General features: G+C 38.8%; 1 protein-coding gene across 6 annotated transcripts in view; it reads right to left on the bottom strand.

Annotated features, from left to right (window-relative positions):
• The window catches only part of fam13a (family with sequence similarity 13 member A), a 54,223-nt gene that overhangs the window by 13,498 nt on the left and 14,314 nt on the right, over positions 1 to 26,411 (bottom strand). For 4 of the 6 annotated variants that reach the window (XM_030729307.1, XM_030729336.1, XM_030729320.1 and 1 more), the window contains 8 exons: positions 24,794 to 24,877; positions 24,649 to 24,657; positions 23,909 to 23,995; positions 18,924 to 19,165; positions 11,543 to 11,584; positions 6,258 to 6,299; positions 5,949 to 6,140; positions 4,883 to 5,087 (listed from right to left, as the gene is read on the bottom strand). In XM_030729307.1, the coding sequence (XP_030585167.1) occupies positions 4,883 to 5,087; positions 5,949 to 6,140; positions 6,258 to 6,299; positions 11,543 to 11,584; positions 18,924 to 19,165; positions 23,909 to 23,995; positions 24,649 to 24,657; positions 24,794 to 24,877 (903 nt within the window). The remainder of the gene's footprint in view (positions 1 to 4,882; positions 5,088 to 5,948; positions 6,141 to 6,257; positions 6,300 to 11,542; positions 11,585 to 18,923; positions 19,166 to 23,908; positions 23,996 to 24,648; positions 24,658 to 24,793; positions 24,878 to 26,411) is intronic. The other 2 variants (XM_030729314.1, XM_030729298.1) reach the window with 1 other exon arrangement.

Genomic DNA, 26,411 nt, shown 5'->3' with positions numbered 1-26,411 from the left:
ACACACACACACACACACACACACACACTTAATGCAGTGGATCTCAGAATACCTCACTTCAGGAGGCAAAAACTTGAGGCTCCATGGCTGACAGTTTTTGTATCATCTGAATGTCGGCACTCTGCATCCCACCACCAGCGGGAAATTAAAGTTTTTGTGAACAGCTGATTTAATGGTAGAAATACACACTACTTTCTATTCATCCTCTGCGTATGTTTCCTTTGCATCGCCGAGTGGCATCAAGAGAATCTCCTTGACAATTAAAAGGCTAAATCTGCTCAATGTATACAGGCTAATATGTACAGCACACAGTACAGTATATACTACAATATTTACTGGTTCATAAGTAAAATGGCTTTGCTGCAGTCATCTTTAAAGATAGCTAACGTCACACATGCACATGAGCTGGTGAAAAACACTGCCACTATCACTTCCCGCTATCAGCTTTCTTTCGCTACTGGTACAAAATGTTTTGAAGGAGAAGTATCAGTTTACAGGGACTTGAACTACACCTAGACATACCACAAACAAAACACCAGCACACTAAGGTTACCGGTGGAGTAGTTAGGAATTTGAAAAATGAACAAGCAGGAGGTGTGAAATAGAGCGAAGTGTCATACATAGAACATAGAAGTGTTTGTCCTGAAATTCTTTTTCTACAACAACAACTGTTTCAATATGGAATAATCTACTGATCAGTTTAAAAGTTAGTAAAAGTGTAAATGCAGCATGTATACCACTATAATAAAAACCAATTCTAGCATTTTAAAAGATGCAAAGAACTGACTGGTTCCTTATGATTTCTTCCAGGTCACCAAAACATGCAGTTATAACTGTGCAACTTTTGAGGTCACCATATAAACAGGATCTAATAATTATTCTGACAGATGAAGACAGAGCAGGCTAGACATCAACAACAGTGTTTGTGTGGTGCTCATATGGCAACTCGAGCATTAACCACCAGCTGAGAGGGTGCCGCACCAGCCTCCAGAGTTCAGTGACATGCCGGCTCCAGATGGCTGCTCTGTGGCACAGCGCGTTGGTGATGGCAGAGCCGCAGCCCGAACTGCGACTAAGATCCATCTGTGCTGCTTAGAAGAAGATCCAGCATATTGGTTCAGTACTCTGTGAGTCATGCTGATCATGTCATGAGCGTGCTGGTCCAGATTAGAATCGGAGACGAGCAGATGGAAAAGGTGGCGTGTTTCCTTTTGCGCACACCCACGGCGACACAAAACTTCACATCAAAAGTCTTTTTGCAGTGTTTCAAAGAGCAGAAAGAATAATGATTTGTTTGTGTAAGAATAATAATGGAAAAAAATCCCTTTTCACAGGAAGGCTGAAAACCTCCTTTCATTTAAAGTGACATTTTAGGAGTTTCAGTTTAGCAATGCAAAAAGTGCTGTAGCCAAAAAACTCTGATGAGTGATCAGAGCGGTCAAAACAAAAGACAGTTCTTTTCACTGTTTTTAAAAAATTTTTTTTCCTGATTTGGGCCGTAGGTGTGGATGTGCAAGTTTGTAGTTATGTTTTGCTCTGTATTAGTTCTTTGACAGACTGGCAACCTGTTTAATGTGTACCCTGTCACCTCGTGACACTAAGCTGGATAAGCAGTTAAGAAAACTAATGAATGGATGACGCTTTGCTAAGCCCCTCCTTAGAACGCCCACTTTTCTTGCAGCTTACAAAACAAAACAAATGTTGCTCTAAAGCGAAAAATGCAATAGCAGTCATGTTAGATGTTTATTAAATAAAGCTGAATCTATTGATTCAGTTAGAATCAATGTGGTAAATCTTCTAAGAGAACAGTCCACATTTCATTATCTTGACTATTAAAAGCAAATCTGAAGGGCTTTTTTCAAATGTTTAACCTTAAGTCTGCTCACCTCGTCCCTAATTCCACATTACCTCCACCTCCATTATTAAAACCACCTGTCTAATATTATGTAGGGCCCCCTTATGCTGCCAAATCAGCTCTGACCCATTGAGGTAGGGAAACAGGGCCTTTGGGGTGTCCTTTAGTGTTTATGCACCGCTGGGGAGCTGATCTTTTAGGTCATGTGGGTTGTGGGGTGAGTTTAGAGACCGGGTCAATGCCTTAGGCTTTGTGTTGGAGGGATTTTCCTGTTGGGGGAGGTGGCTGTAATGCTGGTAACATTATGCGGGAATGTTTGGGTGGGTGGTATGTGTTAAAGCAGCATCTACATGTATGCTAGGCCCCAAGGCAAACCCCTGAATTATCACGAGATGATCAATGTTTATTCACCTCATGCCAGTGGTTTTAATATAGAGGCAGATTGATGCATACATATCACTCCACTTTTACATGCCCTTTCCCAGCCTGCTCATCGTTCTGTAACTTTCCAGTCTTTTCTTTGACCTGCTCTGTTTTTTGGACTCTGCCTTTAGTTTGCCCACTGTTTTTTTTTGCCAGCCAGCTTACTTTTCCCCTTGTCCAACAACAACCTGCTCAACAGAACTGCTTTCAGTTAAGGTGAACTGGTAGGGCCTCTGGGTGCCTGAACATTGTGTCCAGGGTTTCTCAACCGTGACTCTAACAAGTGAAGAAGCTGAACCAACCTGCCATAATTTTTTGAAGTATCATTCCTTGAAGGTCCAACAGAGAAATCATCTCAGCAAAAGAAGCTTTAACAGCAGCCTGTGACTAATCAGTCCAGTGCAGTTTATCTCGTAGTTTATAGTCAGAAGGCTCAGAACCCCCTCATAGCATTAACATGTACATATCATATAAGACATTACCGTTTGTGAACCATCTCCATGTGGTTTTCACCAGCACATTCCTTTAACTGTTAAAAGACAGACACATCTAAACTTTAATTGGTGAAGGGACTATTTTTTTTAAATCAATGAGAAAAAAAGTTATGCGTGTGTCACCTTTAAAATTTTAATGGGCTTTGCTCTGTTCAACTCCTTCCCTTGTTTTTTCTTTCTATTTCTTTGGACTGCTTACATCATGTTCAACAAACCTAAATATGTGATCAAGGCCATTTGCTGAATATGATACCTGACTCGGGCATATTGTGGGTCGGCAGTGTGCGGAAACCTATTTTTGATACTCATCACCGACACTTGTCGGTAAAGATGTGCCAAGATTAGCAGCCACTGAATGCTGCTTTCAGCAGTGCAGTGTTTACCAGCTCATCATCTTAGCTTAACATGCTATCACATTCTGATTAGCACTTAACCACAAAGTCCAGTAGAGGCCATGAAAAGTGTTGACCTGATGATGGTGTATTTCAGGCCACAGGAACAAGACTTCTAAAGCTACAATGGTTTATGGCGGGAAACAAAGTCTTTATTGAATTTAAAGGTTGCTGAGAAATTTCACTTAAACCACAAATCTGAACTTCCTAACAAGTCAGGGGATCACCCAAATCATGAACATTTACCCTCTGGAAACACCAATATATTACTGAGTTATGTCAGGACCAAAAGCAGTGACAGTGACACGAAGAGTCTGGTGAAAAAATAGTCAGAGTTGGACAGTAACGAAGTACAAATACTTCGTTACTGTAATTAAGTAGATTTTTCAGGTATCTGTACTTTACTTGAGTATTTATTTTTCTGACAACTTTTTACTTTTACTCACTACATTTTTACACAAGTATCTGTACTTTCTACTTCTTACATTTTCAAAACAAGCTCGTTACTTTAGGTTAATGCGTCTAAGAAACGTTTGCATTTCCGGGGGGGGGCAGACACCCCACACGGTAGAGGGAGAGGCTCCTACAATGCTCGCTTTTGTCACACAGTGTGTCTGCTAGCTAAAAGAACAGCTGCTGTATTTTAAGGGAGAGCAAAGAATGAGCGATAACTTCACTCAGATGGAGAAAGATGTAAGAAAGAGGTAGAAACGTCCTCCAAGGAGCTACTTTTACTTTCTTACTTTGAGTAGATTTCAGAGCCTGTAATTTTTTACTTTTACTTGAGTACAGAAGTTGAACCAGTACTTCCAACTTTTACCAGAGTAGTTTTTAACACAAGTACTTGTACTTCTACTTAAGTACAGAATGTCAGTACTTTGGTCACCTCTGAAAATAGTCCATAACATACTGCTTTATAGCACCTTAAAAATATTTGGAAGCTGGCACCCAGCATGCAGTTCAGTGGCTCCTGACCTGAGCTCACGGTCACTGAGACAGCTGCTCCCACCAGCAGACACACAGATCCTTACAGTCATCTAACCTCTTCTCTCAGCCACTCAGCACAAACACTCAGCATCCAATCGCATTGGTGCCAGCTATCATGTATTCACATGTGTGTCAAGGGACTCTGTGTCATCTGTACTGTTATGTAAGGAGGGGGCACGGAGGGTTAAAAAATAAAACAGTCTGCTGGTCTTGAATTATGCGTGTATGTGTGTAAACTCAACAAAGCTACTTCCATCAGACGGTGGAACAACACAACGTGTAGCTCAACTTTACGTTAGGAAAAAAAAAAAATCACTGAAGAACCAACTGTGAATGTTAATTTCCACTCATACAATAAGAAGAGTCTACACAGATCGTGTTACTACAGGTTTCAGCTACTAAAGAAGAAGTAATCACACATTTAATTTAGTACCTAACCCTGAAAAACCAGGCCTTAGCCATTTCATAATACAGTTAATATACAGTACCAGTCAGAAGTTTGGACACACTGTGTCCAAACTTTTGACTGGTACTGTGTGTAGCCATGCGCCCTGGATACAGTTTCTGGTCATTTCAGAATTTACCACCATCTAAAGACACATTGAAACTGATACACATGAATCTACAGGAACAGCAGAAACACAGTAAGGAAAAAAAGGAGAGAAAATATCACGAATCCTATCATATTCTTAAAGATAGAAAGACATGAGGATTAAAGGGTGTTGACTTACTGCCTGGGCAGCCTTGTTCTCAGTTAGCTGCATGAAAGTTGGGTTGTTTTTTGGCTTCCTGGGTTTGGGGGTTCGCTCAGCATGACTACTCTGGCCTGCCTGTGATTCCACACGACTGCCCATATCTTCCCCCACACTGGCTGATGTACTGCCACTGCTCGACGGGACGTTTTCCTTGTTGGTGTCTTCTCTGACGGACAGACCTCTGTTCTCGGATGAAAAGAAAAAGGGTGAGGAAATGAAACATCTGCCTTCCATCCGACTCTCTGCTCTCTTTGGTCTGTTTTTAATCAGATTAACACTGGATGAAATGCTTCTGGAAACCAAATGCCAAGTTCATCCCGATGCCTTTCTTATATGTTCTCAAGCAGCTAATGTGCTGTTTAGTGTTTGTGCTAAGTCTATTTACTGTCCATGCTCTTATTAACTTTTCTGCTGCTGAGACACTCCTTAAATCCACGTGTTGCTGATCTCTCTGACTCCACTGGGTCTTCATCAACACGGATTAGCTTCTTTCTGGAATGTCAACCAGTTGTTATGACTGCACAGTCAAGCTCGCCACACAGAATGAAACTGCACCAGCATTTACTGGAACCAAAACACCAACTGAAAGTATCATTGTAGTATCACTGCAGTGACTCTCTGAGGTCAGGCTTCAGTAATGAAGGTGGGCACTACAGTAATGTAGTGGTTAGGATCGTCACCTCACAGCAGGAATGCCCCTGTTTCAACCCTGGCTGGGGCCTTCCTGGGAGTTAGCATGTTCTTCCTGTACCTGCGTGGGTGCTGTACGGGTACTCCGACAAGCAATGGGGGATTCTAAATGGGCTATAATGTGCTGTATGGATGTGTAGTTAAATGTGACTTATAGTTAAAGTGCTTTGAGCGGTCAGTAAGACTAGAAAACCATTATATAAATGCAACTACATTACAATTATTTTGCTGTAAGATGTTAAACTGAATAAGAAAAAAAACATTAAAAAAGTAAAATGAATCTGTAGTTGAGGCTGACTTTATGCTGGTAGCATTAATGATTATTATGATGATTATGCCATGCCCACAGTACCTGTTTTTTTCTCTGTGCTTCTGGCCCTCCTCCTGCTGCTGCTCTCTTTGGGCCCTACGTCTCTGTCTCGCCGTTGGTGTCACCCTTGAGGAGCATGTGGTCAATTCACAGCTGTCTGACTGCTGAGCCTCTAAAGGGTTTACATCAAAGAGGTGCTGCTCCACTGCTGAGCTTATGGTCCTGTCCAGAAAACTTCAGGGGGCAACAAAATGATAAGATAAAATGCACCATTTTATGCTCCACTGTTTTGCTTTTCTTTAGGACGTAATATATTTATAAATTACAACAGCAGTATAAAAGCCCACTTACTTTACCACATCAGGTCTGCAGTGGACAGGGGAAAGGTGGTTACTGAAAGAAGAACGAGAGGAGAAGCTTAATGCTACAGAAACAAGCGGTCACACATGTCACCGAGCAACACTAAAAATTCCCTCGGGCTCAGGCTGTGGCCTTAGGTGATCAAGACATCCATGTGCACGGCTGAGTGCTAACCTCAGCTGCGTTCAAAGCATTAAATGGATCCTTGGAGGGCAAAGTGGCTGGCTTCCATGGCTACCAGTAAGTCGAGCAGCAGAGAACACGGTCATGGATCTTTATACGTATCTATGACTTCATTTGTATTTCATTTTTAATCCCCTCTCCTTGTTAAATACATTCAGGATACAGCAACAGATCTGTATACCATTTGAAGCATTAAATGTGTCTATAACCCACTTCAGTACCTTGATTAAATTTTTAATCAACATAGAAACCTACATAAAGCACCACTGTCAGGTCACCATCTGTTTATTCTCTTTATTTTTTCTCTAGAAGGTTTTATCATATATTATATGTAATATTATAGCAGACTTTCTAAAAGCTTTGAGCTGTTTCAGTGTTTTTCTATAGAGTCTGTAATAAATAATTTACTTTTGCTAGGATATAACAAGCAACTAGTACATAGATGGCAACAGCAATGGGCCCATTTTTACCATTTTCTAGGTTACATGATGAATCAGTTTAGTGCTCAAGCAGGTACTCAGTTAAAAACACAAAATATTTATGAATTTTGATGGTTTAATTTTGGCTAAATGTTAAATTGCTTAATTACATTAACACATCACCATCGTGATTAAGCTGGCATAACAAAAGAAAAATCCAAGCTCCTTTGGATGTTCCTATAGCCTTGACCAGCTGATTGATATCATGTCTGCTGTTCCTGGAATACAGCTTCCTAAAGGGTGACCTCAAACAAAATCTCCCATAAACAGCAGTGTTGTCAGTAATAACAATACAACTGGTAAAGGGCCATATATGGATCACTGATGAAAGAGGAGATAATAATGGCATGATTGCGTACTGTGAAGGTGACTGTGGTGAAGCTGTGTAACACGGAAGCACTGATATTACCAAAGCTATGAAGCAGGGTGTTGAACTGGTATAAAAGCAAGAGCGTTGCACTGTGTAATAACTAAGTAGTAAAGTACTGATAAGAAAATCAGTGTACTCATGGGACTTTTTGATTGTCAGTTTCTCTACTCACAAATAAAATTTCCTGAAAAACAAAATCACATTTCTATTCAGGACAGTTTCATTTTTAAAAGTGCGGAAAAAAAAACCCAACAAAAAACAGAAAAAAAACAAAACAAAAGGGGAAGCTGATTCAGATGCAGAAGCCTTGGTTATATCACACTAAGAAAATCACCACCATATAACAAATCTGTGATATGTTAAACGGATGGTTGATTCAGTGGCTGACTAATACTGACTTAATGTTAATGGCCACAAACATTAAAAGCATAAATTCATCAACTTTTCAGACGTGTTCATTCAAATATGATAGAAGTTTTTAGAGCTGTCTATAACTTTGTGTCATAATTCGAGAAACATTTATGGCATCCCGACTAACAAACTAAGCCCATGCTCTATGTTGCAAATATAGCACTGTGGCAGTAGAGCCTCACTTTTTTTTTTTAGCTTGTGACTGCTTACAATAGAAAGTTGTGTACTTGAGTCTGCTCATCCTGGGTTATGACTTCAGTTTGAACTGTTTCTATGTCCTCTCTCATGAGAAAAGGTCCAGAATTAGAACTATAGACAGCTGGGAAAAATGTATTTATATCTAAATGATCTTGTGACTCTCAGATTCATCTTGGGATGCTGCAATAGAGGCAACCACCCTATGAGCAAATGGGGTAACACATGATTATTTGTCTACACACAATGAGTTCTACTGACTTGTTTATATGATTTCCTTTAACTTAAAAAAACAAAACAAAACAAAATATGTATCAGAAATGAAATGCCAAGGTCATCCGGACTTAAATTGGCTTTCATATGCGGCTTCTTGTGCCAAATTTAAGCTGATCATCACTGCCTGTAGAAGCTTTTCATAACTGTATAAATGATATTTTAGTCAAATAGTTTTTAGGTTGGCACAAAATACAAGAAGTGCAGCAGTTTTGTGAAGAAGGTGGCACCACTTCCCACAGAGAGCACTGCTCCACTGGCTTAGTTTCAGCTAAAGATGTAACTGTAAAACCAAGGGATGACTTCCTGGTGAGTGACAAAGGCAGTCTTAGTCATGAAGTCTGGGAAAAGAGACCTCAAGGGCAACAGCGATGAGTCATTACATCACAAACGTAACAGGAACATCACCAGGAGAATATTAATAAGCAAAGTCAACAATCCTTTCTAGAATTTACTCTAAAATGTAAAATTACACCAAAAAGCCCAGGTTAATGTTAACCAGATTAACAAAGTGAGTGTGAAGCTTCACTGCCCAGTTGTAAAAAAAACTTACATCAGGAGTCATTTTTGTTGTTACTGTATAACTATGGCATGAGTGTTTTATCTTAAAACAAACTTGCTACTGTTTGTTTTAGTTTAAGTATTTTTTGTTTCACATCTGAAGAATAACAGGGAACAAGTTGCATGTCACCAACAGTTGTTTTGCTGAGGTCTGTTCCATTTACTTAAGAGAAAAAAAACATGACCTTCAAGGTTTATGCAGCACCAATATATGTTACACTTTAACGTGTGCCCAAGTGGTTACCAGTTTTTGATCCTAAAATTAGTCTGGCATTATATGACTGGGGCTGGGATTTCCTGGGTAACTGAATACTGTGCCCACAATAATGATGATATCACCATACAGGCACTCTACTTGTTTTTACAATATCTAACAGAATGCAAGACAATTACCTTTGATACAATCATTTCTGCACAGCTGCTGAAGAACAAATACCCTTAAAAAAGTAAAAAAAAGCAGGCATTATGAAATGTGCTTATATATGTTGGCTGGTGATACTGACTGACTGACCACTCTCACGCCTGTGTAGCAAATACAAATTCACACCTGACTTTGTCCTGCATGAAGATGGGCCCTTGCTGGCCCTTTCCAAAGGTGACACAATACAAAGTTGTCATTTCATCATGTGTTATGTGCTAATATTTCTTGGCCAACTGCTGTAAGCTCTGGGGTTTTATCATTCAAGAAATGTTCTTTAGCTTTCTATTTAATAGACAAGAACAGTACCAATCTTCTTTATCTTGGTAAAAACAAACATTACTTCTTAAAATCTTGAACAATTCCTTTAACAAATATAGTGCCAGGCAGACTCAAAACATTATTTTGGACTTCCATGGGAATAACCACTGACAAGTCAACTTTTCTTTGTTTCCATTTGCTGAACTTTTAAGTCTGGTCTGGGATGACAGGACAGATCTGTCATTTTAATTCTCCAGTTGTGCATTTTTTTTGTTTTGTTTTTTGCGCTGCTCTGTTTGTGTTTAAATAGCCAACAGGGCAACTCTTTGTTTTAAAAAACCTTTAATGGCTGCTCAATTTTATTGTTTCACCCTGGACCCCCTAACTAAGAAAATGGCTTTAAGACCAAAATAATGTGTTTCTGTAGTGAGTGGCTGTTTTGGTGTTTTAAAGTCAACAGGTCTTTAAGGCATAAAAAGTGGGAACGGAACAACTCAAAAGCTTTCCCAGCAGAAGCTTATGCCAGTTAAATCCCCAGCACTGTGTAACCAGGGGTGTTTGCTCAGGTAATCCAGTATTACACCACCGTCAGATGTTAGCCAGGAACTTCAGAGTCTTTGGTCAATGCACACAGAAAAAAACAAAACAAAGAATGATTCACTTTGACTAAGAATCTCTGTATGTGACAGACTGCATGCAGGCGTCAGCAGACAGATCAAATGTGTGTATGTGACAGTGTACAAGTAGGAAATGGAGTTAATCACTACGAACGTGAGCATGAAAAGTAAATAAGAGGTTGCTCGTGACAAGTAAGGGGGGGGGGGGGGGGGGGACTGGAAGTGTTTAGATACAGAGAAACAGACTGCTGCAAATAAAGATTATTGTCATTTTCATTTATCTCTAAATCATTATGTTGACTTCTAAAATATACAATGCTGAGAAAGGAAAATCCTCACATTTAAGAAGGTAAAACTATTCAAGATTTTTGACTGGCATGAATTAATATGAAAAAGTTAGTACAAAATAGATTTATGTACAAAAACCTTTTACATACTCTGTTTTGCCGAAAGTATTTGCTCGTCTGCCTTCACACTTAGAGTACCCGTCAAAAGTTTGGACACACTTAAACGTGTCCAAACTTTTGACTGGTACTGTATATGATCTTGAGTGACATCCCATTCTTAATCCATGGGGTTTAATATGATGTCAGTCCACACTTAGTTAGCAGCTATTTCAACTTCAACTCTCCTGGGATGGCCTTCCACAAGGTTTAAGGGTGTGTTTATGGGACTTTTGATGATTCAAGGCTTGTATGCAGCTGCTCAGCCATGGAAACCCATTCTATGAAGAACTGTTCTTGAGGTAATTTGAAGGCCACATGAAGTTTGGAGGCCTGTAGCGATCGACTCTGCAGAAAGTTGGCGACCTCTGTACAGTATGCCCCTCAGCATCCGCTAAACCCGCTCTGTGGTTTTACGTGGCTTACTGCTTCGTGGCTGAGTTGCTGTTGTTCCCAATCACTCCCACTTTGTTATAATAACACTAACAGTTGACTGTGGAATATATAGTAGTGAGGAAATTTCACAATTGGACTTGTTGCACAGGTGGCATCCTATCATGGTACTGAGAGCGACCTATTCTTTCACAAATGGTTGCAGAAGCAGTCTGCATGCCTAGGTGCTTGGTTTTATACACCTGTGGTCATGGACGTGAGTGGAACACCTGAATTCAATTATTTGGATGGGTGAGTGAATACTTTTGGTAACATAGTGCACTTTAAAAAAAAGAGTCTTCGTATGTATGCACTCCCATCTACCTGTAAATTTTACTGAACTGAAAAGCTTCCACTCTGTCCAATATCTGCAATAAGCACATCATTTATGAACACAGTGTCTTTTGCCGTGTCCTCTACTTGGCCGTTGTGTCTCTGCACACTATACCCAAACAGTGCTGAGCAAACCGTTGGATGTGCATGCTGCCCTGCTGTCCCTCTAACTGGCAGCTCCATTGTCTCTGATGATAATGCACTGGGGCAGCACGCAGCCACTTCCCCCACACCTCCAATCAAAAACAATATACTCCATTCCTATTCTGCCTGCTTTCTAATACAAAACAGGAGGCCTACCTCATGTAGAAAGGAGATATTGGTCTGCCTCCATCTTGGGAGCTGAAATATGAAAACAAGTAGCCTTAATTAGCATGCAGGATGTACAAAGTCCTATGGGATCAAAACATTACATTTCACCCACAACAGTAGATTTTTCTGCAGCTAAAAAAAAAGTACATGCACAAGACCGGCTTTTGTCTGCAGAATAATAGCCATGCAGTGCTACAGATCAGTGCCTTTGTGAAGCATGTCTTGGGTAATTATTATGAACCAAAAGAACTACGAGCTGCTCTGGAATATACGCTGTGCTGCTGCTGCCTTCTCATGTATGCCAGAAACACATGATGAAATTATGCAACAATGAGAGGAACTCAGTCTTGGCTCTAATATTGGGATTGCTTAACTTTTTTTATATCCTGGTTGAAAATTTCACAATCGCCTAGTTTTGTTTGCCTAAGCAGAGCTCAATTCTTTTTTATCTGAAACAAGGAAAGAAAAAAAAACATTGCTACAAAAATGTAAATTGTTGTCATGTTAGAACTTTAATAAATCAAAGTGCTGATGTGCTATCTTTTACATACTGTATGTTCATTACATTTAACATAAGACCTTTTAAATAAATAAAACTGATGATGTGATTTTCTGTGTAGCTTCTCAGACATCCAGGTCATGATAATCTCAAGAGCTTGAAAAAAAAAAAAGGCAAGTGGACTTCAATTTTTTGAAGACATTCCCCTTTCATCCTCTTTTTGGTGCTCACTGAGGAATATTCCTCAGTAAAAGTCTGAACACTGAAGTTTATCAGAAGCCCACACACACAGACCAGTACCTACCACTCACTAGAACATAAACTTGGGGGGATTCAGGACCCTGCAACACTAGGCAGAAAACATTCCCTCTGAGGAAGAAGGGAAATAAAAGTGTAAAGAAAGCTATTAAAACATCTGGTTATCCCAACTGGGCTTTTACCAAATCTGCAAAATGCACAGGAAAGAAGGTCAGACACCAACTAGCGAGAAAGAGAATAACAAACGGAACAACGCTGTCATCCCTCATGTAGGAGATTTGTCAGAGAAACTCAGGAGAATTTTCTCCAAGCATGATATCCCAGTACTGTATACTTCAGACCAAGTCACACCCTAAGACAAAAAGCGGTTCATTGTAAGGGCAAAACTCCCAAACACAAGCTAAGCAACATAGTATATGCTGTGCAGTGCATGAAGGAGGGCTCGGACCTCTACACTGGAGAAACCAAACAACCAGTCCACAAATGCATGACACAACATAGAAGAGCCACCTCGACAGGACCAGACTCAACTTCTGCACCTAAAGGATAAATTCACTTTACCTCCTCTGCCATCACTTTATCCATACAGTCAGATACATTTTATTTTATTTATTACACTCACCCATATAATGCATACTGTGTATGCTGTGTACCTTACCGGCTACAAATGTATATAATATTTTGATATCTGTATATAGTGTTTTGACGTGTGTGTATATGTTTGTATATGTAAATGTGGGTATTGACACTGATATATATATTTATGTATATAGTGGTTATGTATATGTGTATAGTTTTTTGCTATTTTATTTTATTCTATTCTATTTTAGTTTTTAGTTTAGTTATTTATTCTTACTCATCCTTTTCATTTTTTCTCTGTATTGAGCTGCTGTAATGCACAAATTTCCCCATCGTGGGATCATTAAAGTTTTATCTTATCTTATCTTATCTTAAAGGAGAATGCCAAACTTCACATTTTGGACCATTTATGTCCACTGTGACCTCAATAGGTCACATGATAGTGTTAGGCTAGGTCTCACAGTGGTTTCACCCTTAAACCCCTGATGGTAATGACCCACACTTTTTTTTTTCCACACCTTGACTCGTGATGATGCACATGATTAATAGTGGGTCAACAACCACCTTCAAAGGGGAAATCCCCCACTGGGGTTAAAATACCTGGGACCCTCCAGCTTTTGGTTTTAGAATTCATACAAGCCTTTTGTACGAGAGGTGAAATGTCTTCAAAAACTTAAAGAAGTCCGGTCGCCTTTTTTTTCAAGCTCTTGAGACTGACGTGATTCATTAACTTTGCAAATGAATCTGCAATTTTCAGAAAATTAGAGAGACAAAGAGTAATATTTTCACAATAAAATATTGGGTGACATATCATTACTTTTTACAACACTTTTAAGACTTTATTTGGATGTTTCTGTGAGAAGGGAGCAGCTGTCCAAGCAACTCTTGTAGTGTTTTCTATTTAAATCTACACAACATTTGGACAAAAGGTTTGGTTTGAAAATGCTGACAAACCAGGTACAGCAGAGTAATAGTAGGAGCTTTGACACCACAACTGCTTCATAAAATATTTGTTATCCAGTAGCTGAAAACAAGGGCAGGCGTTTACTTTGATCTCCAAACCTGTTTTACTTAATGTTTCCGTGACACTTCAAAACAATTAGGTGAATAATTGCATAGACATCAGGGAGAAAAATGAGCAGCTACTTTTGATAAGTGATGAACTACAGTAATTTGTTTAGTCTGAACAAATACAGGACCTTTGAGCGTAGCAGTGTGTACAATGTTTCTCATCCAGCCATTCACACACACACACAGTCTCTGAGTTAGGCCCCGGGGTTAAACTCAGAGTTCACCATCTTGCCCCAAGCATGCTCGGGCATTTAAAGGGGCTGAATATCCAACTTCTAACCTGCTCTGCCATCTTAGTCACAGCCACTACAAACAAACAATCTGACAAAAAAAAACCCTAAAAATAATGGTATTCTCTAAAATAAAGCACATATTATGTGTACTCTACACTATGTATAGTATATTTATATTGTAGTTACCTGAACCTGTAATAAATAAAGCACTTTTTGCTGCTGATTAGAAGTCAAGCTGTATTTTGTTGTCTCTGTTCTAATAATCTTTATCAGACTCTTATAAAATATTGCAATAATCTAATCTGGTCATCTGACATTCTACAGGAAAGAATAACTGCTGAACTAACTACTATAAAAACAACTAGTGGGTACAAAAAGACCCACTAGTTTTGCTGAGTGGTTTTATATTGTTTGGGATATAGAATTTCAAAGTAATGCATTATGTGTATGGGAATGCTTTATAGTTCAGTGCTGTTACAATTACTACCTAAACAATAATGCCATATGTGATACTTAAGTTCTTCAATTGTGTATATAATGAACAGGCAGAAATAAATAAAAAAAATAAATAAATCAGGTGCAGAAATGTGCATGAAAAAGTCAAAAAACAAAAAAAAACAACAACAACCAACAACCAAAAACCAAACCAATAACAATAATTAAAAAAAAAAAAAAACAGGAAGGAAAACAAACATGGCGGAGCACTCTACAGTGTACAGAGTGGTTTACATTATTATTTTGAATTTATTATACAAAGGAATGATAGTGTGACAGTCAAATGAAAGATCCTGTGTATGTGTCCTCCTTGTGCAGATAAGTTTAATGTTACATTTTTAGAGCTGCACCCACACAGGAATCAATTTGCAGTGATGTGATGACCAGAGACTGTAGGACTGGCAGCTTCAAAGTGATGTGAAATAAGTGAATCGCTTCCTTTGTGGACGCAACTTAACTTGCAGTTACCTGTCAATGCATCGCAGGTGATGTTGCAAAATAACATGAAATAATGCAGTAATTAGTATATATTATTAACTAGTACTGTGTAAAACATTAGTTTTTTGGAGTGATGATTCCAAAACACTAATTTCTCCAGCAGAAGTTGCCTACCCTTAGGTTGAAATATTTAAAGCCCTGAAGCAGCCAAACTGAGCAAACATAATTAAATGTTTCTGTGTCTAAATATTGTTTCACTGATGTTGTTAGATATAGAAGGAACAAGAACTATGTGACATGAAACTGAAACAAGCAGGTAGTCAGTGGCTTCCACGTGTTATGGTGGATCAGATTCACTGAATATTTAGTACTCCGCTGCTTGTCTACGTGATGTTCCTGCATGTGGCTTTACTGTAAGCGGCCGGCATGTTGACATGAGGGCGGACCACTTTGGCCATCCGGGCAGCACATCAACAAGTTCAAAACAAAGGATTTAGGTTTCAAGTCAGGCAGGATTCAATTGAGCCAAAGTTTATTGAACTTCAAAGGTCTTCTCAAATTGCACAATGTACAGAAAATGTGTATATACTCCTAGTTTTAGTGGAGGAGCACTTCACTACATAACTCTTCCAAATTCTTTCGCAGCTTTAAGGGTGAATTTTTTTCCTCCCCTACATCCCCATGTTCTTAACGAGTGTTACACAGTCTGGCAAGCGTATTAAAATAGTGCGTGCCGTCACTGCCGCTGTGAATTGCAAAAGAAAAAAGCGGAAATCCTGCTTACCCACTACCTTACTGAGGGGATAACAAGAAGCTTTTGTAGGCATACTCCGACAAGGCCTGATCCCTTTGGGGTGAGCGGAAAACAACTAATCTGGACAAGCTCCACTTTTTCAACATTTTTCAAAATGTGTAGAAAAACGTTGCCAGATTAGTAGATGCTGTTCACTTAAACAATCTTACAATATATTTTTTTTTTTTACCTTTCACCTGCTTTACCTTTTCCAAAGGCTCTCTGTTACACACAGCAACAGTGCTGGGAGAGGTACAATTAAAAATGTCAGATGTGAACATTTTCAATAACATTATTTGGGAAGTGCTGTCACTGTGTTTTGCATTGCTAATCTTACAAGTAAGTTACGTAAACCTATTATTTGAGTGGGTACTGCAAACATAAAATGAAATCCAGCACCACTCCCCCTGAATGTACAAACTTTATGTTGACCATGTTTTGCTTTACATTCAGTACATATTTAATACAGTATGAAGACAACATAAAGCCTGAATACAGATGGAAAGTTTATAAATGAAATATGACAGTCGTTAGTTATTACATGCCCCTTGTTCTGTGTTATTTTTGATGACCATTACACAGTTAGATGACACATTAAAACAAAAAGTTTGACAAGCACAAAATAGATCAGCGCTCCAAGCGATATCTTTACATTTCAATTACAATTCAATATCCAAACATACTCAGATGAAGTCAGCAAATCTTCATGCCTGATAATCTACAATGAGCAAATCTTTGGCATTTATACCTAAAATACTGGATGAATTAATACTTTCTAACAAATCTGGCTATCTTTGACTCGTAGATATTGTGGCAATCTGACTGGCAATCTTCACCCATATAAAATCTAAGCACAGTTAAAGGCCACAGTCCCATATCAGTATTCAGTTTGTTGGAAAACCAGTTTGATCTAGCCAGCAGCTTCTCACTACAAATACAGCCAGTGCTGTCTGATGTTCAGGCTGATGGATGGGACCTCCTGACAGGCAGCCAATAATACTGCTAAGCCACAGGGAACCTGCTTTCACAGCACACTGCAATGTTCCTCTCTCCCACCTTTTTCCAACACGCTTCTAAGAATCTCAGCAGTTACATCATGATATTCAGTGAACCATGGCAACTCCACACAAAAAGCCAGTATGCATCCCCAATGTGCAACTATGCAATGCTAGGAGCATAATTTTACATGACTATGCAATGCTGGCTAGAATGGCTTATTCAGTGAATCAGGTTGTTGTCATACATTTCAGGTACAAGTGAGGGCCTAAGATGAACAAAATTACTGGACAGAGGACTCGGATACATGCAAAAGACAAAAAGTTGAGGTGGACAAGAAGTGGAGCTAGTTCCAGGAAATCTTAAGAAGGGTTATTTTAATTATTAGTGTGTGCTGAACGTGACCTGAGATGGAGGTAGTACCTGAAACTAAGGGTGCACGCGCGCGCGTGTGTGTGCGCGTGCGTGCAAATATTTTCAAAACCGTTTTGGTCCAGTTGCAATATATGTTGCACTATGTCAATGTAGACTTCTCTGACACATACCTACAGAAAGTGAAAATGGACATGAAAATACAGATTTCTACTTGTGGAAAATTATAATTTTGTTAGCTGTGAATATTTGTTCACACAATCAGATGAAATTCATTGTCTTTAAACACTTAAAAACACCACAGTGCAGTTAGTACTACTAGAAAGTACTAGATGGTAAAGTAATTTAAGTCTTTGGCACATCGCATGAGCCTACTACTAAATACCACTGAGTTCAGATTGCTGATGCACATTACACACATGCTCTCTGTAAACCAGCCACCACCAGATGCAACTAGACCAGGAGAATTTTAGGGTGTGGGGGATTTCCACCTGAAGATTTACTCCCTCCCAAGGTGGCAAGAAGCTCTTGCCACCTTGGAAGTACAGAATAATTTTAATGTATTCAGGAGATTTGTGTACCAGTAATTGGGTTACAGTGAAATATCTTGGCTTATGGAAACTTGTGCAGTACTACTCTCTCTCTCTCTCTCTCTCTATTACACATTTACTTGGGTTGTCTTTGTCTAATATTAAAATTTGTTTGGTCTGAAACATGTCAAGTGTGACAAAAAGAACAGAAACCAGGAAGGGGGCAAATACTTTTTCACAGCACTGTACATTGATAGGATGCATGGCTGTCTATGTTTGTGTTTCATACTAAACTTTTATGTAACGTGTAAATGGATCTTGTGATGACAAGTTTTAGATGCTAATTAATGTTACAGTAAATGTCATGGCGCAGAAGCCAAAACAGTGTCACCTTTTTGTATCCAAATACTTAAGCATCATATGCGACATGCTTTATTTCACATTATAATCTGCAGTTTTTATTTGCCACTAAATAAAGTGAAAAACTGGGAGGATATACAAGAGCATACTTAAAAAAGGTTTTAATCAGTATAATAGTGATTTTCAGTCAAAGAGTGCAGTTCAGTAAAGGGTGGGGTTACTCTAAGCTTCCAGCTGAAGCGGCAGGTACCTCAACAACAGACACAGCTGCAGCCTTGCTATTCCAGGACTGAGGGCACTTAACACCAATGGGTTTCCAATTTCAGCTTCTTGTAATAGGCTAGTCTGCATACCAAATGAACATTATCACTGGGCTCAGGCTACAGGTCATTTGGTTAACAGCATATCACATATGTATATAGTGGTCATAAACTAATTACCATTAATAGAGCCCCTCTTTCATATTCCACTCCCTTAAGTAGCTTTCAATGTTATGTAGGCATGTAATGATTTCACACCATCATGCAGATAATACTGTGATGCTAAAAAAAATCATAAAACTGCAGTGAACTGGAGTGGCTAACCACATTTCTCAGAGCAATGGACCTTTTTTTTATGCTGATACACTTAAAATATTTATTTGAAAATCCTGATTCACTAATAACACTTTAAAAATAAAATGCACGCAGGTATCAAGCCTATATATAATTTTTTTAAATGAAGAGGATGCATCAGACACACTCACCTGCTGAGGCCCTCCATACTATCAAAGGGACTGATGTCTCGGGGGTCGACATGTGAGGCAGTGTCTGAGGTGTCTTGGCATGACACTGGTATAGTTTCCATTGCCTCTGCGCTGGGGCTCCTTAGCTCTGAGGTCAGGGGCAAAACTATCGGTATGGAGAAAGGTCTTGGATGGTGGGGCACCCCAGAGGAAAGGCTGGGCTGGACCACTTGAGTCATGCCGTCGCTCTTCCCTTTCCTCACCTGTTTGGAAGAGACAGAGAAAGGTCAGTCCCACGAGAGGAAATATGAGACAGAACGGGAGGTAACTGATACTGAGGCTGCTGGTAACATTTCTGTGCAATCAAACACACAGAAACACATGCAACCTTTGCTCACGATACTATAAAGCATGCACTCGAGGATCTGCTGAAAGAGGTTAGGAGGGAAAATGGCTAGCTTATAAATCTGTAATATTCATCTTACCGTACTGACTCTGAGAGGGTACAAACAGCGTGAGCCACCAACTGTTGTATAGGAAAAGAACCTTAACCTAATTACAGCCACATTCTGAAAACTACCCTTTTTCATTTCTGACTCACAACCAAGTAAACCTAAGAGAAATGTGTCAAAGAGCTTTCTTCTTGTTTATGTGAGAGAACTCACTGCTCATGTACACTGAAGCTGAATAGCTGGGTGGCTGTGGTGAGCAGAGTATGAAATGGGTCTGACACTAGCTGCTTAACTATCAATAATGGCCAGAAATATCCAACGCTAAAATGGGCTCGTCTGTAGATAAACATCTGTCAGCTGAATTAAAAGGCTTTTTAGTCTTTACACCAATTATCAATGGAACATTTCCATTTCGGGGTTTAACGTAATGGGCTCTACAATAATCTATGGATGCAGCCCCCATTTAGACATTTAGTTGCTGATGCACTTAATGGGTGGATCATTGGGAACATTATTAGTTGCACAAACTTCTTTAGCTAGACCTGGTATGGATTTTGCCCCTCGGAGTTTTGTGATTGATTCAGCTAAATCAGTTGTTCACAGAAAACCGCAGGGGAGGAAACAGGGAAAATAAATGTGGACAACAACTTATTTTTAGCAAAGGGTTGAAGGATGTTTCATCACACTCTGGGGAGATGTCGTAGTGAGAGATGGTAGAAATGGGTGTTGTGATAATAGACTTTCTTTGAATAAAACGATGCCATTAATGTTTCTGTTTAATGTTTTCATCAGTACTAAACAATGTCCATAGTGATAAGTTGCTGGCTGTTGCTGTGAAATTGACTGCCAAAGCCCCAGTCACAGAGGCCAAAAGACCAGTCACTGACTACCTGGCAACCCTGGGTTGCTAGAGAAAAATGTGTGTTCTCCTACTGGTTGGCAAGCGGCTGCTGGAGGTTGCTGGCTGTCACTAGGTGGTAGAGGTATACGGTGCTGCATCAAAAACCTCCTCGTTCTGGTTGCTAGAGGATTGCAGCAGTAGCCTGTAGTTTGCACGGAAGACACTGACTCTTCTGCAAAGTAAAAGTTGTGTCCTTTGAAACATGCTGGTTGCAGTGGTAAGGTACAACATTTACTGTAAAAGTGAACAGTTTGTTTGCGGTGTGCGTCACACTTTTCAAGTTTCACTGTTATTCAGTGAGTAGTTTGTAGCCAACTTGGCATCTTCCATGCAAACTCCAGGTGTCTGCTGCAATCTGCTAGTGAATCTTGTCAGGAGGTTTTTGGGGCACACCAGCAACCACTCACCAAGTGGTCAGAAAATATACATTTTTTTCTAATGACCCAAGGTGGCCGGGGAGGTCACCGGTCAGCCTCTAGGCCTATGTGACTAAGGTTTTAGCGAGAAGATAATATGAAATCACATCATACTTCTCGATACACGCAGGTGTCAGATACAGCCATGCAAACTCAAACAGAGAGCTAAAAACCTGGCCTACTCCACTCCTGGTGCTGGTTTCCACCTATGCACTGAGAACAACAGTCAGGAGCTAAATAGGCCAGATGGCAAAAATTGTGACAAACCCAAATGAGGATATGACCTGGTTTCTAAATCATGGATTAACTTATAATTTGTTAGTAAAACCTCAAAAGACCACAAATAAATCCAAATGAAATATTTAGAACTTAATGTTTCACTCTGGTTACTCTGGTTTCTCTCAGTTAACCTGCTACAATAAAAAGGAAGCTGTGGATGACCACAATGAACTCCATTCACTTACTGGTGCAACCTGATCCATACCTGTTCTTGCCTGCACAATCATTTCATATTCATTTGTAAATAGTGGCTCTTTATCTAAGCATTTGGGCTCCCAAAGAAAGAAGAGCTAGAATTTGAAAAAAAAAAAAAAAAGTACTCAAATGTTTCTGTGATTTTAAGCAGCAGTAGTCCTTTTTAAAAATTTTGTAGTGTGATATTTACTCAGCAACAGGAAATAAGTAATACTCTGCCTGAAACAACTGTTTGTTTTACAGTCCAAAGATCATGCATGGGCATAAATGTGTAGTTCAAACAAAACACAAGGTCCTTTCAGTTTAATGACAGGCGTATTATAAAGTCTCTGGAAACTGTAGCAATAAAAGTTAATATTTAAAGTGACCATGAAGCACTCAATAAATTCTTAAGGTCAGTCCTTTCTCTGTGAACACAATTTTACTTCAGGAGGACGTTAGGATTTCTACGAATATGAGACTATGAGTTCTTGCTGTGGCACTGTTTCAAAAGCTCCTAAGCAAAAGACGTCACTAGATGGCCGCTGATGGTCGAACATTTCTGTCGAACATGCTGTTGCTAGTAGCAACCACCACTGGGAAAGCTATACAGCTGTTTCAAGTGGTGGAAAGTATCTAAGTGCATTTATTTAAGTGCAAATTTGAGAGGCATGTACTCTACTTGAGAACTATCTTCAAGAAATTCTACTTCTATTCCATTAGATCTCCAAGGAAAATACTGCACTTTTTACTCCATTCTCCATTACTTGGCATTTAAAAAAATTCTCCTAGATACAATAAATACCAAATAAAATAAAAAAAATCAAACAAGGCAACAGTGCATACAAGTGCAGCTGGAGCGATTACTTTGTTTACAGAAAACTGTATTTTGATATTGCTTAATTAATCTTTCGTTCAAAGATGTGAAACATTTGACAGTTCTACCTGCTGACCTTCCTTTTCAGTAAAAATCACTAGCTGCATTCTTATACAGAATACTCAGATTTCAGACAACAGAAACAGTAAACTCCTGATTAACTCATGAGTGATGGATGGATGGAGTGATTTTTCTGACCTGAGTACATTTTCCTCATTATACTTTTGCGCCATTACTCAGTGTTTTCAATGCAACGTGCAACAGAATACTTTCACTCATGTAAAGGATTTGAATACTTCCTCCAGCGCTGACATTGCTCCATCCTCCATCTTGTTTTGTGTCCAAGAAAACACAGCTGTATGAAATCCAGTTCTGTTTTAAGAATTTAACCAAACTAGCAATTATGCTAGCTATCCTGAGGCAACTTGTTGCTGACACAACAGATAAAATAACTATTTAACTGCAGGTATAAAGTTTAGTGGTATCATAATGTTTATTCTTTTTATCTTTAGTTAATCTTGTGGACACCACACAGCTGTTTACTACATTATTAGTGTGCTGCGTTTGACAGAAGTACCAGATCTTTTAATGACAATCAGGGTTGCCAGGTCTGTGTGCCAAAACCAATTACCACTCAAAACAAGACCACAGTAAGCCCAAAGTTCAAACGAGGAGGACACCAGAGATCGCTTTAGCACGTAGGCACGTATGTGCATTGGTTGATGTCATTATTTTACTTGATGTAATCAAGGTTTACGTCTTTTAGGTCTACCCAACCCCCAGACAAAAACACTTCAAAATAGCCATGATTAGTTTACATATATTACGCTTAATGCCAGAAAGATACACACTGGGTGGTTAGTTGAAACTTTATGAAGCCAATTTCTAACTAATGTTTATAAAACCTTTATCCAAATCATTGAATTTATTGTCTTTTATTTTCACATGCTCTATTTTCACATGCAGTGGAAACCTTGAAGGCAATGAGCTGGCATTAACCTTCACTGGAAGTGTGTTTAACTTGCTGCATAGCTGTGCGCTTACACACGTACAGTTTGAGGCCAGAGATGAAGGTTAAACCGAAACATTTAAAAATATTCTGAAGTTTATACACAAGTTCTGCTAAAAAGCAAAATATCCTTCACAGACTATTGACGGAAGCAAAGATCCTTCATCAGCAGATGTTTGTACCCTTCTGAGCTTAATTTGCTATTGTCAGCATTTCTTTTATCTCCACAGTGACACAGGCCTTGATATGAATAACCCATTTCTGGCATCAGAGCCTTCAAAACAAACCACAGAGAGATAATTTTGGTGTGTCTGAAAGCTGAAACCAACCTTCAGGAAACTATTAATCAATGAACTGTATACAGTATATCACAAAATACTAAATAATACAAATTTATATACAGCTCATTTCGCAATTTAAGGTATTAAAGGAGGAGTTTCAAGCTTGATATTTACTTTACAAGTGCATCTTTCCAATCTAGTTTTCGGCTTATATAAATTATTCCTGAGCACAGTTTCTAAAACATGTGCACAGACAGGAATTTTCCAGGCTTTAATTGACCTACAGTCAATAGCCAAATGCCTTTTTCAGTGACAGGGCTCATCTGTAGTAACAGCACAGTCATAAGAGCATACCATAGCCACTGTTTTTCTCTCTCTGCAAATAAGCATGCTGTGGTTTCCTGTAGCAAATTGCCTTTATCAAATCACGTCATGTGACCAAGCAGAGGGCCTTAGTCATCACAGGCAGTCTGAGATTACTTCAGGCTAATCGTCACTGAAGCAAGATAAGAAACCACAAAGTATTTATTGGCAAAGGGTGAGAAATAAAATGTAATAAACTAGCAAGCCGGAAGAACAGTGCAATAATCATACTGACATGTTGTTATTTTCTGTACCTTCTTTTTCCTTGTTTTTGCCTTTGGAGCATTGGTGCAAGATTTCTTCTGAAGTTCTGCATTTCCTGGTTGGTTTAGGCGGCCAGTCTTGAAAAATGTAGAGACAGATAATGGCAGGCAGTGAGATTTACAGCACACAGTAAAATTACCTGAATAACTTCAGATAAACATTTGAACATATACCACAGGACTAACATTGCATTTATCAAGAGGCACAATCAACACAAATGTTATAATGTTGTTAAATAAAAGAAATTTGAGAGACTAAAATCATTTAAGGGTGCATCATAAAACTGTAAAACTGTAAAATGTGTTATAATAGCATGAGCACATTTCTACACGTGTCATTGTTTTGCTGCACTATGGAAAAATGTTTAAAAATGTTTAAAATGTAAAATCTTTAAATTTAGGTTTATCCAGGTCACAATTTCAACAAGAGTAAGTGAATAAAGGTAATCTGATAGCTGCTTTTTTAAAATTATCCTATGAATAAATGATAAGTTATTAGCTTAAACTATTAAAAAGGTCATCATTCACTTTACTGAGTGGCAGGAAATAATACACAAGTGGTGGTATACACAAATCAGCTGACAGAAACCCACACAGACACACACAAAAATAGCATTAGAAAACAGCTTTTCCAAAACATGCCCATGTTATGTTAACTGCGTCTCACAGATTATACTGTTGTTCCAAAAAGGACGGTGTAAGGGAATTTAAAGGGATCTTACAAGGCTGACCTGGGAACACTAGGCATAAACAAAAACACACACACACACACACTTCACATTGAATGAACTTGACGGGAAAAGCTTTCATAACAGGTATGAATTAATACATAAACAAAGACACAAACATGCAGGCATGCTACTAAAAAGCACATACTTTCATCCTGGGAAGTGGGGTTAGTGTCTTTGCATCAAGATGGCTGGATGGATTCTTTGTGTCTGCTTGTGTCACATGAGTGTCCTGGCACAAGAAAGAGGACAAAGGAGAGCCGCATTTGTAATACACATCTTGCATATAGCAGATTAACAAAAGAGGTAACATATCATATTTAATAGTGGCCAAGAAGTTTTGCTCTCCAGTTCTTATACTAAACAAGAATCTCACATATATATATGCCTTGATATAGATTTGAAGAGATTTAAACAAGATGACAGTCTGCCTCGTCAAACATGCAGTCACAAAAACGGTGCCATGCACCTGTCCTGTTGGTCTGCATTTTACCTTTAGAATTCATTTAATTGCATTTGATGGTAGTTTATAAAATTTGCTTTTCTCATTGTAAGCATTACGTCACATGGGTAACAGATCCCGGGTTTAATGGTGTTAAAAATTATAGGAGAGTACAATGAAAGGAGAGGCTAGAGGTCAAACCGAGAGAGAGAGAGATCTTGCTGTCATTCCCTGTCACAGGCATTAATCAACCGTCGAGACACTGTTGATGTCTGCACACTGAGAAAACAAATGCCTGGTTTGTGAATTCTGCTAATTATGAGATAGAGAAAGCTGATCTGCACTAAATATTCTGTTGCCATCTTTACTCGACTCAAATGGTAATTGCAGCTTTAAATAAATAAATAATATAGCATGCTAATTAAGGTGGATAGAGTCTGTTTTTTACTGCATTCATATGCAGTCTCTGGGTGAAAATTCATGGTAACAAACATATGATTAACATAATGTTCTTACATAATGTGAAGCATCTAAAGTCTGGATTTTTGGAAAACTCCATTGTTGCTGAGAATTTGAAACATAGCTTAAAATAGAGACTTTTTCTCCTTAGCTCATGAAATTGATTCATGATGACAGAGACACTGACTTTTGGACTTTTGTAGTTGCTTATTAGGCAAATAAGAAGCTGAATTCATTCTTTTATACCCAAATTTGAAAAGACACACTGGAATTGTCTGAGAAGTCAGAAATTAATCAAGGACAATATTCAACTACTAAGACTATTTTTTTTTTAAATTTAGGGCAGCTGTGGCATAAATCTTACATGAGTTGCTACGTTCAATGGTCTAATAAATTTGTTAAGCTCTGTACGTGTGTCTCAAAAACAAATGAAATGATAATGAAAGTAAATCTGAAACCATTACCTAAATATATTGCCAGTCTTCAATAAATTCATAATGGATGCCTTAAGAACAGCCGTACTTGAGGTATTAACAAATGCAGCAACATGATGCAAACCAAGGTTAAAACCAGCAGACCCAGGCAATCAATAGACATCAGTCATCAAAGCAGAAAACAGATAACAACAACCTAGGACTGAAAACAGCCACCTGTTGAGAAGGCTGTGACATAAGATCAATATTTAAATATTTTTTTTTTTTTTGCCTTGACATTATCTAAGCCTGCTTTTCAAAGCCATCAATCATCCAAGGTGGCTGGACAGAAGATGATGTCATATATGATCTCATACTGTTTAAAGTGCATGGGTACATGTGATTCACTAAGTTCTCTTACCAAACTGCAAAACATTGGCCTGACCATCAAC

Source organism: Archocentrus centrarchus, chromosome 1 (genome assembly GCF_007364275.1).
Source record: "Archocentrus centrarchus isolate MPI-CPG fArcCen1 chromosome 1, fArcCen1, whole genome shotgun sequence".
NCBI lineage: Eukaryota > Metazoa > Chordata > Actinopteri > Cichliformes > Cichlidae > Archocentrus > Archocentrus centrarchus.
Note: the sequence above shows the minus strand (reverse complement) of the source record. Positions and strands in the feature narration are given on the sequence as shown.